Source organism: Antedon mediterranea, chromosome 6 (genome assembly GCF_964355755.1).
Source record: "Antedon mediterranea chromosome 6, ecAntMedi1.1, whole genome shotgun sequence".
NCBI lineage: Eukaryota > Metazoa > Echinodermata > Crinoidea > Comatulida > Antedonidae > Antedon > Antedon mediterranea.
The window spans coordinates 12,124,096-12,142,795 of record NC_092675.1 but is presented as its reverse complement, the minus strand read 5'-3'; the positions used below and the strand labels follow the sequence as shown (position 1 = coordinate 12,142,795).

The window sequence follows — 18,700 nt, the reverse complement described above, 5'->3', positions numbered from 1 at the left end:
ATATTTCCCCAAACGCCTTGCTGAGGATAATTCAAATACTGTAAAACTTTTGTAGTATATATTTTACAATTCGATAGCCTACAACCCCGAGCCCTAGCAAAAATGTGACATCACAAACCACCACACCACCCACCCCTCCCACTAAAACCCCAGGAGTCGGGGGAATTTTTGTAAATGTAGTTTAAAACCTTCCGGGTACAATTGCCATCATTTTGATACCCCATACGTATGGTTACGTGCAGAAACAGAAATTTGTATAACGAACAAACATCGAAAGTGGGGGTTTTGACCACATTTTGGTCCCTAACTTGGATCCTAGGTGGCGGATGATATTGAAATATAGCTTAGAACATTCCCGGTACAATTGCGGTCATTTTGATACCCCATATGTAAGATTATGTGCAGTAACAAAATTTTGTATAACGAACAAACAGACAAACAAACAAACAGACAAACTCTCTCACTTATAATATAGATGTGCCCTGAAGGCACTTAATTTCTTTTGTTGCATTTTTCACCCTAAAATTGATTTCCCCTTAATGCAGCATATATTTATATTGATAAATAATAAAAGTGGTAGTTATATTAATACTGCCTTTTCAATACAGATATTTAGGTCAACTCATTCAATATCTTAGTTTAAATAAAACAATATTATAATGATTAAAATGAGTTTTAGGCCTTGTTTCTGCTGCCAAGTAAATACCGTATTTTTTGAATACCATATATGGTATATTTTTGGCAGTGGAAACGGCACTCATAAAAAATATACCGTGTTTTGTATACCATATTTTCCCCACCAAATTTGTGGATAAAATACGGTATTTATAAATTGATACCGTATTTTGGGTACCCGTTTCTACTGCCAATAAAAAATACCGTATATTTTGATTTTCTGATGAAGAAGCTTCACATAATGAAAGTTTGATGAATTGTTCATGTTGAGGCATTCTGAAACTCACAAACAAGGTTTTTATTTTATGCCACTTATTTTTTAATTAAATTATATGAAAGCAAAAACAAATTAATTGGATGGATGCAACCCCAATCTCCTCTTTCACCCATGATTAAGAAACTGCAGCCTTGCAGAGTACCCATCTAAATGCCTCTAGGAATACCCACCTCAATGCATCCTATCTGAATAGACTTCAGAGACCAAATTGCATTTTGCTTTGGGCCACCGCATCTAAATGCCTCCCCGAGTACCCAACCTCAATGTGTCTTGGAGCACCCTATGTGAATGTTCCTCAGAGACCCAATCTGATTTTGCTTCAGGCCACCCCATATAAATGCCTCGTCAGGATACCCCACCTCAATGTGTCTTGGAGCACCCTATCTGAATGTACCTCAGAGACCCAATTTGATTATGCTTCAGGCCACCCATCTAAATGCCTCTCAAACTACCCTACCTCAATGTGTCGTCGAGCACCCTATCTGAATAGACCTCAGAGACCCAATCTGAATGTGCTTCAGGCCACCCCATATTAATTCCTCTCATAGTTCCCCACCTTCATGTCTCTTGGATTACCATTTCTGAATGGACCTCAGAGACCTAATCTGATTGCGCCTCACACATCACCATCTGAATGAGTTTGAAGGTATTTTATTATTTTTCTATAAACTCTGTAAACATCCTGTTGTGAACCTCAAAACAATCTAAAGTTTATTGGCAATCAAAAGACTAACGATAATTTACTTCCTTCCTATTTAAAGAGTGCACTCAATCAAGGTCTGTCAGATTGAAATAAAATTCTGATATCATATGTTTCAATCTTTACCATTAGGTATGGTCAGAGGTACCAGCCAATGGAATTTATTGTCTGGATTGCCAACACTGGCCAAGCACAAATGAAGACAAATTCAAAATTAACCTGTTTCCATGGCAAAATGTTCCACTCATTAGTATACCCAGCACAGATGGCTTAGGCTACCAAACTGATCATGTTGCTATTGAAATTGATAACTTTGGAAGTGAATATTTACAAACAGTGCCAAGTGAGAGAAAAGATTTGGTAGTGAATCATATTGAATCTTCTAAAAGCCACCACCTGTATGTAAATAACCATATTTGTTTAAACATTAGTAATATACATATTCAGAATTTTATTCCAAATTTAACAAAAGACTTGCCAACCATGGAACAATTAATGAAGTATAACTTGACAGAAGAATTTAAGAAGGAAATGAAAGAATTACCACCTAACCTGGAAAACAAACAAGATTTAGATAATTTATCTTCTGAACAAACTTTCAAGTTTTTAAATCATCTACTTCAGTCTGATGTAGAAAGTAAATCAATTGCATTGAGTTTTATTGAAGTGTTAGGAGATGCTGTGCGAAGAAGAGTTTTTAATGTCCCACGTGATGTTGTTATGGATTACTGCCCAAAAACAATTAACCATTCTTCAAAAAAAGAAACCATTTCAGATGATGAAAAAACTATGAAATATTCCGTTGTACATGCCAGTCTAAACAAAGACTCATTGAATACTGCCATAGTATCTGGAAGTGCTCTTCAATCTCGTGGTGCTGTTAAATGTTCTACAACATTAGAGGACAATTGTTTTGAGAAATTTAAATATTCTGAAGTTGAATGCTCTAACACAACCCAGTGTACAAAAACTGAAGATTTTGCAGAATATTCTGGGACCGACCAGAGTGCTAAAGTTGCTATTTTATTTTCTGGAGGAATTGATTCTATGGTGATTGCAGCCTTAGCAGATAGGTAATGTATCAATTTTATTAAAATTTGTTGCATATTTCCCTTCTGTTTCACTAAAGCCCCTTTCTCACAGAGCTGAGTGCCTGGAATATTGCGGGAATATACCATTACCATGCCGGTATGGTTTTCTGTGAGAACGGGTCGTCTTGGCATCATGCCGGCATCGACATGACCTGCTTTAGACCTAGTAATATTCTAGGGATATTCCCCGCAATGCCAGATGGGCATTCTGTGAGAACGTAACGCCGTTATATTCCGGGGTTCCCTGTCGAGGCTTCAGACACCTTGCGCGGTCAAGTGTATCACTTTGGCGCCAATTCAATTAACAATAATAATGTCGAACTGGAGGGATAATGAGATAAGAGAGCTGCTTAAAATAAGGGGACAAGAAGAAATTTGTAGCATAATCTATAGCGGGTGTCACGAAAGCTCAGACCACGAAAGCTCAGACCCCCTAAGACCTAAGATCACGAAAGCCAAGACCCAACACCTAAGATTACAAATATTTATCTTTCGCACCTGCCTTGTATTTTAACTCCCAACATTTATTCTGAATACCACACCTTAGAATTGGCACTTTCATGAAAAAGAATCACATAAAAAGTAACAAATACATTTTTAAATTGATGATTTTACAGACGTTTTTCTCGCACACAAAATGACTAGCCTACAGTACAGTAGGCCTACCCCATGGGCCATGTTCAATGTTTTTGTTTCTATGGAACGTCAAAAGAGCAAAAATTATATAGAGGGCTGAAAACTCTGTGGAGTCCATCTACAGTGTGGATGGAACAATGTAAAATTAAAATTGTAATGATAATAGTATAATCATGCAAGTACGAAGAAATAAATACTGGCAAATAAATTTTAATGTAACAAGCACGAATGTGCAATACTCGGGGTACAGCGAAAGAAGCTGCAATGACGTCATAAGACCGGATGTAACGTCACATACACATCAATAACCGCGCTACCAAATACGGCTATACGGTACCATCTTCGAGACGTGATATGGCTGCATCCGGTTTGAAATTAAAAAATCCGGCTCTATAGCTTTGAGGACATGTCCCTGTAGTATATTCATGCTAAATCCGAGCTCAATACTACAACGAATAAGGGAGGAGTAGTACTTTATAAATCGCACTTTTTTCTCAATAGTGTCCGGATGGAAGAAGAAGAGGAAAAGATGAGAGAGTCCTAGACTCAGGTACCCCGAGTAAAAATAGAAATAAGTCACTGAATTGTAATATCTTTTCGTATTAAACGAGATATACTCTATATCATATTACGTATACAGTTATTTCACCATAAAGTTAAAGAAAATAGGTTTCGCTAGGGCTCGAACCGGGACCTTCTGCGTGTTAAGCAGACTTGACAACCACTACACTACGAATCCACTTACACTAAAAATGTTGGTTACAGAAAGTTTTTTAATCCATTTAAATTACAAATAAATATGGTAATAAGCACAAAGCAAAATATTTATTATTTATTTTATTTTATGTCTTTAGGCACTGTGGCCAAGGATTACCAATAGTGAATTAATCACTGTCCTATCAGATAGGTGGTAATCCCCCTGATACAGAGGCTATTGTGTGAACCAGTTCACCGGGGTAACCCCCTACTCTTTTTCGAATAATGAACTGGGTTCTTTAAAGTACACACAGGTTATAACTGTGTACACTGGACCTACGGTTTATAGTCCTTATCCGAGAAGACTTGTTCCACCACCAGAACTAGGAGCGAGTCGGCCTCGAACCCTTGCCGATGTTGTTGTTGGCTCTTTAGGTACGATAAACGGAGCCCCTGCCTTAACCGCTCGGCCATATGACTCGCTAAACATGTGTAAAAGCGATAATTACCGATTACACAAAATAAGTATTTAACAAAATAATAAAAATAACATATACTGTGTATAATTATCATATTGCGTATACAGTACTTTTCACCATAAAGTTTAAAAAAAAGGTTTCGCCCGGGCTCGAACCAGGTACCTTCTGCGTGTTGAGCAAACGTGATAACCACTACGCCAAAAAGCCGCATGTACCTACATAACGCTGTGATGTGTGTCAAACATTGTGGCTTCTTAATCAAACAAATTAATTAACAAACAAGCACGAATGTGCAATACTCGGGGTACAGCGAAAGAAGCTGTATACAGACGTATACAGTTAGAAAGTTAAAGAAAAATAGGTTTCGCTAGGGCTCGAACCGGGACCTTCTACGTGTTAAGCAGACTTGACAACCACCACACTACGAAACCTCTTACATTAAAAATGTGGGTTACAGAAAGTTTTTTAATCCATTTAAATTACAAATAAATGGTAATAAGCACAAAGCAAAATAAACATGTGTAAAAGTGATAATTACCGATTGCACAAAATAAGTATTAAAAAAAATAATAAAAATAAGATATACTGTGTATAATTATCATATTGCGTATACAGTACTTTTCACCATAAAGTTTAAAAAAAAGGTTTCGTCCGGGCTCGAAACAGGTACCTTCTGCGTGTTAAGCAAATGTGATAACCACTACGCCAAGAATCCGCATATAACCATATAACTACATAACGCTGTGGTGTGTTTCACACATTGTGGCTTCTTAATTAAACAAATTAATTAACAAAAAATTAAAAATCCGGCTCTATAGCTTTGAGGACATGTCCCTGTAGTATGTTCATGCCAAATCCCAGCTCAATACTACAACGAATAAGGGAGGAGTAGTACTTTAAAAATCGCACTTTTTACTCAATAGTGTCCAGATGGAGGAAGAGGAGAAAATGAGTAGGTCCTAGACTCGGGTACCCCGAGTAAAAATCATGATAAGTTTTTTTGTTTCGTTTTCTTTCTGTTTTTATACTTGTACTATTATTGTTGCTCTTTTGGCGCTCCATAGAAACAAAAACATTGAGCATGGGGAGCTCGAGGAGTTACATTGTCATTACAGTATACAGTACAAAGAAACACATCTGTAAAATCATCAATTTAAAGGATTTATTTATTTGTTATTATGTGTTTCTCCTTCTGAAAGTACTTATAAGTCCTAATTTTAAAGTGTGGTGTTCAGGATAAAGTTAGTCAACAAATTTGGAGTCAAAATACAAGAAAGGCAGGTGCGTAAGAAAAACATCCTCTGAACCAACACAATGGAGTAAATATATACCAACAAACAACCCGTCAAGTTTGTTTGTTGTAAAGAAAAAATATACATTTACTCAACGGGCGAAAATAATGTGAGTTTATCTATGTTTTGCGGTAGTATTAAATTATATTTATGGTAATAAATGAAACCTACTGTGTTTAAAATTATGTATGGATAAACAAGTATTGTTTTTAAGCTGTAGTATATCTTAGTATTTGTAATCTTAGGTGTTGGGTCTTAGCTTTCGTGATCTTAGGTCTTAGGGGGTCTGAGGTTTCGTGACACCCAATCTATAGCAGGCCTCTAGTCTAGGCCATATATAGGCCTAGCTCTGACTTTGTTGGTGCCTAACTAGCCTGACCCTTCGTCGCCTTGTAAATTGTACAGCCTTCTAAGGTGTTTTACAGATTGCCGATGACGGCTAATTAATTGCTGTACCTGTATAATATATGCACAATATACTGTACATAGCATGTATTGCATAAATATGCTATAAAGGAAGATAATAATCTGTAACCCAACATTCGCCGCCATATATCCCTAGACAAAAATAATAACAATAAAGGACGCCCTCAATAATTATTTTGTCAGAGACTTTTTATCGGCCGAATATGCCCGACTCCTTTCTCACAGAAAGCCGGTATATACCGGTTATATTTCCGGCACGATAGTCCGATGAGAATGGGTATATGCCGGTAACGATACCGGCACGACGCCAGCACTGTACCGGTATATTGCAGACACATCTGTGAGAAAGGGGCTTTTTTGTGTGATTATGAAGCAGCACTATACAATAGTTTTTTTCACATAGCATCAATAGGCAAAGGGTTTTGCCCAATCGTGGTGTTGTGTTTCTTTGAAGCAATATCACTATGATGTAATTGTAGAACAAATGATTTTCATTTTGTTAGGTTTCTTAAATGTCAAGTACATTTGTACAGTGGCCTGTAAGTGTCACAGCAATTTTTAAAAAGCCACAGCAATTTACAAAAAAAAACAACATGGCAATTGCACCTGCTGCAATAAAAGAGCTAGCTAGGATCATAAATATTTGAAAGAATACGGCATGCTTACCCACACTAAAAAATCAAAAATTTCAAAGGCTTCACTTCCGCTGTGGCATTCTATACTTTGCCGTGGAGTTTCATTTTTAATTTGCTGTGGTGTTTCATTTGATTTTCCGTGGTGTTTCATTTTTTAGTTGCTGTTGTATTTTTTGTTAAATAGCTGTGATGTTTTATTTACCTCCGCCAAGTAGGTATATGTAGTCGAACGCATGTGTCTGTCTGTTATCAAGATTTATTTATTTATTTATTACCATATTTACTGAGGGTAGCCTATCCAGTTCCTAATAGAACTGATCATTCAGGGCCCTCGATAAAACAAACATACAGTACAACACTTAAAATATTAAATAGTTATTGCAAGATTTTTACCAAAATGAAAATACAGATAAACATGTGGTCAAGGACCACTCCATTCAATTTTGGAGGCAATCCGGACCACGCTTCCAATTCTGCAAGAAATTGTATTTTCTCGAGACCTAAAGAGACATAATTTGATTTAATGTACAGGTTTTTTTTATACGAGTAGTTTTAAAAAACCTATTTCTTAACAAATTCACTCTTTTATGGTGTTGCTGGTCTATTGTTAGTCAACTGAAACTATTGTTAATTGAAAGAGATTACATAACCATTCCACCAAATTCACATACACGTAGTTGTAGTGAAATTAGCCTAATCACACACCATTTAAGACTCAAAAATTATTTTCCTGTGAAATCCTATGTAGGAGAATTTTACAGTAGGCGGAATTATGCACTCTCGGAGTGGCGTTCTACTTTTAAATTGCTGTGATGTTTTATTTTCAAATTGTGGATCTAAGGGGTTGAATATGGTTGCTAGCCACCCCCCCTCCCCCTTAATTCTAAAAAAAAATGAATAAAAAAAATGATGCAATTTAAAATACCCGCAACTGAGTTATTTTCAAAACACACGCACTCCTCCTACCACCAGCGTCACCTTGTCTAGCACCACCAGCATCACCTTGTCTAACCCTCCCGTGTGAATGCTGACGTCATCACTCTCCAAAAATACACCATTTTCCATTTCAGTTAATTACCGCCCTGGTCCATGTGTGGACGTGTTAGCGTGGTATTCTTATTTACACCCCTGTACAAAGTGGAGGGTATAATATCGTGAACTTTTTTCTCACGTTTTTTTTTTTCGCATTTTATTGATTTTATGTTATAGACATGGCGATTACTGCAATCTTTGTATACTAAATTACATTGAGTATTTCACCCGGCCGGGGGTATATATCTGAGGTTAACAGACCACCACAACACAGTACACACACGTGCACCATATCAAGGCATTTTCAGGGTACTGCATGATCAAATATTCATTTCGTTTGGAAAAGATCTGTACAGTATTTAGGAAGGATCTATAATATATATATTTACGTAAAGGTAAACATTTGGTAAATCATGTGTTACTTCTAGAATGTTTACTCGATGGTATATAAAGTTGGTTCGTACTTTCGGTACTGATTTTAACCACCTGTTGTAACTCTGTTTACTAATTAAATTGAGTTATATAATTAGTTATTGACAATTAAAACGAATTTATTTACTTCGTGGCTAAAAACGATTATTTTTCGGTGATGTTTTGGACCCTATATTTTGAAAACTACAAGTCAGATTTTCATAATTCTTTCTTTATTTTAATATTGATACAAAATATTATCAGGCAATGTATGCTATTATAATTAACTTTTAATGTTGCATCGTTATCCCTAGGTAGTACCGAATATTTGTATAATAAGTCGCACCTGTGTATAAGACGCACCCCCTAACTGAGAGTTTTTTTTTATATCGTCGATGTATAAGACGCACTTTATATTTCATCAAAACAATGTTTTTTTAAATTGTAATCATATTATTGTAATAATATATTTTGTTATATCTACAACGGCGTCCCTTATTTAGGTTTTTTCTTACCTAGGCTCGGCCGCGCCCCAGCCTAAAAAAGTTCTTTCTAACTTGTTATTCATGAGTTTCGCACTCGCAACATCGAGTGGATGACCGTGTGTGTAACACGCACGTGTGTGGGCTAGCCTCGCTCGATCATTTCGAGAGGGCGCACGTTTTCACGGACAATCGTATTCGATTAGTATCTATGTATCCGAGAAGTGTGTACGCTAGGTCCATGCTATAATCAACTGGAGAATATACTAGTCGAATACCGTACACCATTTGGCTGCCAAGAAGGGCTTGCGCTGGGGGTACGGCGATCGTGCGTATAACTATAAATAAATACTATTCCAATCGTAAACGTTTAAAAATGAAATTTTATCGGAGCGCCCAAAAAGAGCTCCATAATGAACAAATCTTTTCATCATATTTAGTATAACATCATGCTAAAATACCTTGAAAACTAGGCAGAAGCAGGTTGCTGTTACGTTAGTATACTGTAGCTAGGCCTAGCCTACTCGGGCCTAGCCAACAAGGTGACGATATGTACAATCTGTGTGGTGAGGCATTTATGTTCGGTGTATAAGACGCACCCTTAATTTAGAGGTCAAATTTGCGTGTCAAAAGTGCGACTTATACACCAAAATATACGGTATGCCTATACTAGTATTTGGGCCGGGTAATTAGGAAGTAATTAATGCTCCTACCCTGGAATATGTACATATAAACTGTTGTATTTTAGTTTATGTTTATATTTTTGTTTTATACAGTAGGTGACAAACTATATTTACGCAAAATGTTTACTACTAAAATAATAATGATATAATAAATCATTACAATGATTAAAACTGTTCGTCAAAGAGTCAAGAAATATTTCTTGTTTTAATATGAGTAAAACTGTATTTTAATAAAAACAAAACCATTCCTACACTACACTATTACTACGAATAAAATTGTATAGGGTGTACATATAGCCAGAGTCTTGCAGCACGGCGGTGTGACGGCCCGCAAGAACACACAACTGGGAGTTCCCCTGTTCACTGAAAAAACGTTACTACTGTACTACTACATTATACCTCATTATATCTTTCTATCTTTTTTTCTTTTGGTGTTATTCTTTCTGTTTTTGAAAGGAACAACAAAACCGTCAAGAAGATATTTACCATCTATTTTCCTAATTTGTACCATTGGTTTGATATGAAGACGCTAGACATGGATTCTACATACCTGACGAAGACAATTTTGTGGAAATCTCACTCCCCATGTGAAAACTGATGTAACCACTCTCCAAAAATAAACCATTTTCCAATTCAGTTAAAGGGGGATTCTGGGTTTAAAATTGCTTTTAAATATCGTTTATTTATTAAATAAAAAATATTATAACAATATAGACATGTCAGAATGAAGAAGTAATAACGAGAAATTAAACAAATTAAATTTCCTATACATTTTAGGTTAAATTCATGGAAAGTCTGTTTTTCTCATGAGATATTCACAAAATCACGTCATCAGTGGATTCCAAACTCGCGACGTCAAGCTTGTACGTTGTGTTCTCTCTCCACTGTCAAACGACGACCACCCGATCATTGTGAAATACATTTTTTTGTAGATTTTCTAAGCTAGTAAAGTGTAATAATAACAGTAGTAGCATATATTTATTTGACATTTAATGAAATACAAAATTTAGTACAGATTATGGAGTCATAAATTATACTATTTTTATACCTCGAATAGTACAGATCGTATATCGGCTTCACGTACTAGGCTAGGCCTGGATAAGCAAGCCTGCGAGCTACAGCGATTTTAATTGCTTTTCCTTAGATTTTCACCTGTCTTGTTTTTGTTACCTTGTTTTAAATGTATTTTGATTTTAAAGGCTAAATAAAGAATGAATGAATGAATGAAGGCCTAGTCTAAATCATTTTATTCATGTTGTGAGAGCCATTTCTGACTAGGGATTCCATGCCACGATGGCTACGTTAAAACATTGGGGCCATCATGCATGGGCCTAGCTAGCCTATTACTAAACGACAATTGGCCCATAAATAACAAAACTCAGTGGATTCCAAACCCATCCTATCAACCAAACTCCTAAACAATCTAAACCTAAAACGTTCTACAAAAATCGGCTGTAAATATTGAGGCAAAACAAGGTGCGATCGCCGTCCGCACGTATGGTGTCCCGATCGTCTAATAAGTAGGCCTAAAATAGGCCTAGTTAATACTCTCCAAAAAAGCGGATACTGCATCAAGCAGCAAGTAGACCGGTAGTAGGAAGGAGACCTAGCCGATCCGGCCCAGTTAAAAATTGAGGTAGCTAGTGTAGTAGACCCTATGCGAATTGATACTACCAGGCCTTTTACTATAGGCTACACTTGTTAAAATTAGCAATACTGTACTTATGTTTACAAATATTCCAACTCTCTCATTCGAGCTATATTATCTATACCATTCCGGTAGGTCGAGTCGACCTTCAATCAAATACTGTACATCGTTCATGTTGTGATTACTGTACTGACGCAGGTATAAGCCCACCCCCCTCGAACATAAAATCACGTCAAGTTTGGGGGGTGGGCTTATACCAGAGGATCCAAAAATGCAGATCGTCAAAAACAGCACATGTACACTGTATTCCACCATGCGAGCGAGCGCCCTCATGTGTACGACATTGCCTCTAAATACACGATGTGTAGAGTGTCGGAAAATTAAGCTTATGCTAGGGCCTAGTTTGTGTAATTTATCGTAGAATATCTTATTTTAAACATCAATTTAACAAGAATTTATCAAGCAGAAAAGCAAGTATACAATGTTCGTTAAATAGAAATGTACCAAAGAAATTTAATAAGCTTGTTTAGGGCAGCCGATACCAAATAGTGGTTTTCCGTTTTGGCGACTTGTAGCGTCGTGTGTGAATCTTCGACCGCGATGGAGTGTAAACAAAACAGGACCGCTAGCCTAGCGTATATTAGCCTAGCTTGGTTATGATCAAAAAGGTAGGTGTATTCGGTGTATGGACGTCGCCGAATACAAAATAATGTATTACGACACACACTGTAGATCTTCGAATTAATGGGTGGGCTTATACCCGAGTGCCTCATTTTTTATGAAAATTAGTCAAAAGTCGGGGGTGGGCTTATACCCGAGTATGGGCTTATACCCGCGTCAGTACGGTATAGACGGAGTATACTCGACCCGACCAGTTTGGTATTGTATACTGTATCTCTTATCACGTGACGATGCCAGGCATGGGCAGAGAGAGAGCACGTGTATCGTCGTCTCGCTCTCCTCGCTCAGCAGGAATGTATACGTTACGCTTCATTGATTTAGAAGGCTTTCCCTAAGTCAGTGCGAAAATCGGCAAACGTAAAGTGCAAACTTATCTAATTTTTTACTGTTTTGATGGATTTTCATAGAAAATTTACTTTATATATGGGAAGACCGACTAAAATTACATCAGATAAGTATAATTTTACAAAAGTAATTGATATGGTTAATGATAACGAGTCGTCGGAAGATTGACCATTTCACGAATTTCCTATTCTGTAACCACAGAGTGATTTTGCCGTAGCTGCACTTGTAATCTGGCCTCATTTCACAGCCTTCGTTCTGCTTCACTGGGCGCTTATATAAATTGAAACTTTTACCGTTCAAGAGACAAACAAATATATTTTACATTTTTTACTATTCATTTTAAACCCGGAACCCCCCTTTAATTACCGCCCTGTTCTGTGTGTACATGTTAGCGCAGTATTCTTATATTTACACTCTTGTGTAGAGTGGAGTGTAAATATCGGAACTTTTTTATCACTTACGAAGGTTTTTTATATAATTAATGCTATACAGTATAAATTAAAAATAAACGAGAAACATGGTGTTCTTTTATTATTTCATAAAATAAACATGAAATGTCTGCACGGCCGAAAGTGTGTGGCGTATTTGGCATTTTATTGATTTTGTGTTATAGACACGGCAATCACTGCAACCATTGTATAGTAAATTGCAGTTCCGCAACCTATGGGTCGGACCCAATGTTTTGGTCGCGAACAAAAATGTTATGGGTTGTGAAATTGTTTCCGATACTGAAACTTTTTATCAATTATACACTGATTTAGTAATGTGAAATGTTCTCAATTTTCCCCTTTGGATGTAATAACCTACCAACTGGTTCTACGACGCTTTTCTGTAGTTTGGAAATTAGTGTGTAACTTGACTGAAAAATTGTGAACTTTGATGTACCGGCGGTGGAAACTTTTACAATGAACATTCAAGAGAAACAGGTCCATCCCAAATTATACTCATGTTGTTCAGGCCCTAGCCAGGGGAACTTTTTATGGTTCGGGAGAACCCCTTGATGTTAGCATTGAATTCAAATGTCTTTACTGTTTTTCTGTTTTCTAGCTCTATGGGGACGTGTCATTTCCTAGGAATTTGAGGTGCCATTTATTAATTTTACCATTTCCAGCCATCTGTGAGTGTCATTTAACAAAATTTGCTTCACCAGTGGGGCCTGTGGCTCAACTCAAATACTCGGTGTTGAAATCATTCCCCATCCTTGTTGTATCCTGGCTAAGGCCATGAATGTACAGTTTTTGGACAGCAAAGCATATTTTTAGGCCTTGTATAAAAAAACTTCAGCTGTCAGATTTAACTAGGTTCCATCCAGCTAATTATGTTATGAACTACTAAGGTTTTTGGTTGAAGCAGGTGTTCCTATATTGTACATTAATGGGCTACGTTTTGGAATGCTGTGGTTTGACTTTTGTGTCCTGTCCAACTCAAAAAAAGAGAGTAATGGGCAATACAGTAGCAAGTTGATCATAAACTATTGTATGAATACATATTTGCAGCCATGTCATAGTTTTACCTTTTAGGAACTATATAAGGAGAGGGTGATAATTTCACTCTACAGTACTTTTTATGAATAGTATTGAGTATTCTAAAATATGACAGATAAAAACACAAATGGTTGATTTTTTGAGTTAGTATTTTACAGCACATTTATAAATAATCATAACTAGAAGGTTATTTTGTAGTTCATAAAAATGATTGGAATTGTTCATGTAAGGTATGAAGAACAAATATGAAGAACCAAAATCAAGTAGTAGGCTAGTCAATCTAGCATTTTGAGTGAAACAAATTGCAAACAGAAATTTTTTTTTTTTAATGGTTACATATGATAAGGTGATTATTTTTTGAGCATCACACCTCTGACACTCATCCCGAAGGTATGCAAATTAGCTTAAATATGCAAATTAGGGTGAAATTACAGGGTTACCATATCTTAAAAACTACTAATCATAGAGAGTTCATTTTTGCACAGTCTGGTTCAGAATACAGTATATATATTTATATTTGCTCTAATGAGACATTTTACATAAAAATGTCCGGAAGTACCAAATTTTGACCCTTGACCCCATTTCTCAATATTTACATAAATATGTGATTAAAATGTCTGTAGCGACTTTATTTTGGACTCAATGACTTGGATATTGTTTTTCAATACCCACCATAGAACTGTATTATAATTCCTAAAATCAAAACTTCGTCACGCACTTCGAAAGTATGCAAATTAGTAGTACAAGTAATATTAAATATGCAAATTAGGGAGTGAAATTACAGCGTTGCCATATCTCGAAAACAGCTAATGCTAGAGTGTTGATTTTTTCACTAAAATATTTAAAATGTATATATTTATATTTGCTGTAATGAGACATTTTACAAAAAAATGCCCGGAACTATGACATTTGACCCTCGACCCCATTTCTCAATATTGCATATTATAATGAAAACTAAAATGTCTGTAGAGACTATAATCTATAATCTATAATCATTTTATTAAAATGGACCTGAAATGGAATTTCGATTTTCAAGAAATTCACACATGTTATTTAAATGTATCAAATTAACACAAACCCATACAAATAAAAACAAAATGTATAGTATTTTGAGTAAAAACGAAATTTTAAGATACCATGGTAAATTAGCGAAAAAATTCGTTTTCGAACTGCCTGATTTGTGACAAATAAATTATCATCTCATATTACTAATTTAATTCTGCTAAACTAAAAACTAAAGAAACTAACACATTTTAGCAGTATAAATTACGAACGATATATATACAAAATAAACGAACGGAAAATATGGATACGCATCATTGCGCACGGAGCTGTATCCCGGACAACGTTGCCAGGCCAACTTCGGTATTGCCAGAAAAAAAACGTTGATTTTAAGATTTTAAATCGTCATTTACTCGATGAATAACCGTTTATACGGTAATAATTTTATCTTAAAAAATTCTAAATACTTTTCTGCAAATGCACAAGCATTTTTTAGAAAATACTCCATAGATTTCAAGAGTTATAGCCAAAAAACTGCAAATTTTCCATTGGAGGGATAGGAATATATTCGCAAAGTGACGTCACCCGCGAATTTTTTTGATTTTCAAATGGGGCTTTCCCCAAAAGGGCCAATTTATATTTTGTAACAATATACATTCTAGCAACACCTAATAGCCCCCAAAACATCATTCTAAAATGAAAAAAATCGAAAATCCATTTCAGGTCCATTTTAATAGATGTTCAAAAATACCAAATTCACAAACAAAATGGGAAATAGAACTAGGTAAGGTAGACATTGATTGGAGTAATGTTTGGTACTATAAAGTTTATAGACTAAAACATATACCCAAAGTTGCTCAATTTAATTTTAAACTTCTGCATAGAATACTACCATGTAAAAAACGATTGAAAATCTGGAACTTAGTAGGTAATGATTTATGTGATAAATGTATAAACAAGGTTGAAACTGAAAAACACATGTTATATAAATGCAGTGTAATTCAATGGATATGGCTTAAATTTAAAAATGTCATAGCTAAGAGCTTTTCAAACGAAGACCCAATAACTTGGACTACAATGATTACTGGATCAAATAACATAATTGTAAATGAATTGATTTCATTATTTGTATTCTCTATATATAAGTTGCATATATTATTAACAAAACCTGAAAAAAAAGGAAACAACTGTGAAAAAAAGATCTGGAATCTTTTTATTACTGAAGTAAAGCATTTAATTGAAAATGAGTATAAGTGCTACTACTTTAAAGCTCAATGTAAATGGGGAGATATAAAGCAAAATCTCCTTAAATTAATGAAATAAAAAAAATGCTATTTTTATCTCTTAAATACATTGTATATAGGCCTAGTAACTATATTAGTTTTAAGATATGTCATCCGGGTATGAAGCGACTCACATACACACAGAGCCAAAATATTACCTTGGACTTGCACTGTGTATGGACTCTAACCTTACGGTTTTCATTATATATATCATTCCATCCTATCCATTCTAAACACCCTTTTTTTCAAGCTTTTGCATTCTTCGTTTTCATCTCATCCATTTTTTTCTTGGTGAAAAGGGAAGATTCTCTATATTCTTCCCCTGAGTTTATAGCCTCTCTACCCAGACAATGGACACGAACAGAATAAAACAACAATAATAACTTTTTCATAAGTACGTTTTTTTTTTAAATCAATTTTTATCGTCAGTTTACTGCCATCGACATATTTTAATTAATTGTATTTTTAAAAATGTATATGAATGTAAATGTGGTTACTTCTTAACATCAAAATAATCTTAGCCTTATGTATATACTGTTCAAAAGATATGTATTTTTTAACAATGTACCTTATAAATAAGAGAATTATATAAATGTGCATATTATATACATATATTATTTATATTTATAGAACTATAATAAAAGTGGGACGAACCCACACAAGAAAAAAAAAAAAAAAAAATGTCTGTAGAGACTTTGTTTTGCCCTCAAATGACTCGGATACATGTTTCTAATAGCCAACATAGGAATGTTTAGTAAATCTCAAAATCACACCTGTATCACTCACCTTAAAAGTATGCAAATTATTAGTACAAGTTACATGAAATATGCAAATTAGGGTGTGAAATTACAGGTTCCTATATGTATCGAAAACCGCTAAGGTAGAGAGTTGATTTTTTCAAAAACTTGTTCAAAATGTACATATTTATATTTGCTCTAATGAAACAAGGCCAACAGCCATTAAGTCGCGTGCTACAATGCATAGTGATACCGGACCGACAGACAGACCGACCGACCGACATAGTGAACTATACTGACCAAAATTACTGAACATGTTTAAAAATGTATATTTTTTTAATTTACACGTGCGTAGCCTGTCACTTTTGACATGCTCGTATAACGTAATTTCGAGTTGAAAAGTAAGTCAAGAAAACAGAAATCGGGCAAAAAGAGTGCGCAATAACATTTAACGCGCAGTGCGCGCGCAAAAATATGCGCACTCATGGCAATTTTGTAAACGCTTAAAATTGCCTGAAACGTACTCTTATTTCATCGAAAATAAATTTTGAAAATTTTAAGCGCGCGTACGCATGCGTTACATGCGCTACTCACGTAATTGTATTGCCATATGATGATTTATGCCCTGAAATTTATGAGTACCAAATTTTATTTAATTGTGATTCATGGTTGTGAAGATATGATTACAAACGTGATTTCGTTAAATCGTGCGTAGACCGCGTAATTTTTTATTGCGCACCGTGAAAACATAACCACATCGATTCCTGGCCATAAGGAATATACTGTGAAAAATTGACCTAGCTAGATTAAACTGATATCAAGATAAGGTCAGAAAGCGATAAAACGCATAGTGATACCGGACCGACAGACCGACCGACCGACCGACATAGTGAACTATAGAGTCGCTTCCACGCGACTAAAAATGACCGGAAATACAACAATTGACCCTTGACCCTATTTATCAGTGTTTGCATACATAATGCGACTAAAATGTCTGTAGATAATTTTTTTGGACTCAAATGCCTCGGATACAGTTTTCCTATCGTCAGCATAGGACTTCTTTGTAATTCCCAAAATCACATCTTTGTGACACACCTTGAAAGTATGCAAATTATTAGTAAAAGTTACATGAAATATGCAAATTAGGGGTTAAATTACAGTCTTCCCATATCTCGAAAACCATTAATGCTAGAGAGTTGATTTGAATTCAGAGTTGATTCAGAATGTACATATTTATATTCGCTGTAATGAAACATTTTACGCAAAAATTGTCTTGATTGAATTATGACATTTGACCCTTGACCCTATTTCTCAATATTTTCATATAATTCAACTAAAATATCTGTACAGACTGTTTTGGCCTCAAATGACTCAGATACAGGTTTTCTATAGCCAGCATAGAACTGTTAGTAATTCTCAAAATCACACCTTTGTTACTTCCCTAGAAAATATGCAAATTAGTAGTACAAGAGGTGAAAGTTGCCATATCTCTATCGGTCATTAGCGTTTTTCGAGATACATAAGGCTGTAATTTGCATATTTCATATAACTTGTACTAATAATTTGCATACTTTCGAGTTGCTTGACTTTTGGAATTACTAAACGATGCTATACTGGCTATAAAACCTGTATCCAAGTCATTTGAGGCCAAAACAAAGTCTGTACATACATTTTAGTTGCATTATATGCAAATATTGAGAAATGGGTTCGAGGGTCAAATGTCATACTTTCGTTAATTTTTTTTTTTGATAATGACCCAGATCATCATCAGTCGGCTGCGGAGCGGCTGCGGAGCAGGCGACTACAAGTTTCTGCAGCCACAACGGTCCTTGGCTAACTCTGACAGCTTATCAGTTTGTAATCATGCCTCCTTCATCCCCTAAAAGCTGTTGGATGTATCTCAGAAAGTTGGTTTTCTGCCTTCCTCGTGACCCAGATGTTTTCTATAGCCAGCATAGAACTGTTTAGTAATTCTCAAAACCACACCTCTGTTACTTCGCTTGAA

The 18,700-nt window shown here is 35.5% G+C and overlaps 2 protein-coding genes across 4 annotated transcripts in view; both read left to right on the top strand.

Moving 5' to 3' along the window:
- The window catches only part of LOC140052382 (asparagine synthetase domain-containing protein 1-like), a 260,219-nt gene that overhangs the window by 194,989 nt on the left and 46,530 nt on the right, over positions 1 to 18,700 (top strand). The gene's annotated exons all lie outside the window — the stretch shown is intronic.
- LOC140052381 (asparagine synthetase domain-containing protein 1-like) overlaps positions 1 to 18,700 on the top strand; it is a 143,559-nt gene that overhangs the window by 96,841 nt on the left and 28,018 nt on the right. For all 3 annotated transcript variants that reach the window (XR_011845622.1, XM_072097971.1, XM_072097970.1), the window contains one exon: positions 1,785 to 2,725. Coding sequence is in view for 2 of the 3 variants with exons in the window: in XM_072097971.1 (XP_071954072.1) it covers positions 1,785 to 2,725 (941 nt within the window). In the remaining variant the exon portion in view is untranslated. The remainder of the gene's footprint in view (positions 1 to 1,784; positions 2,726 to 18,700) is intronic.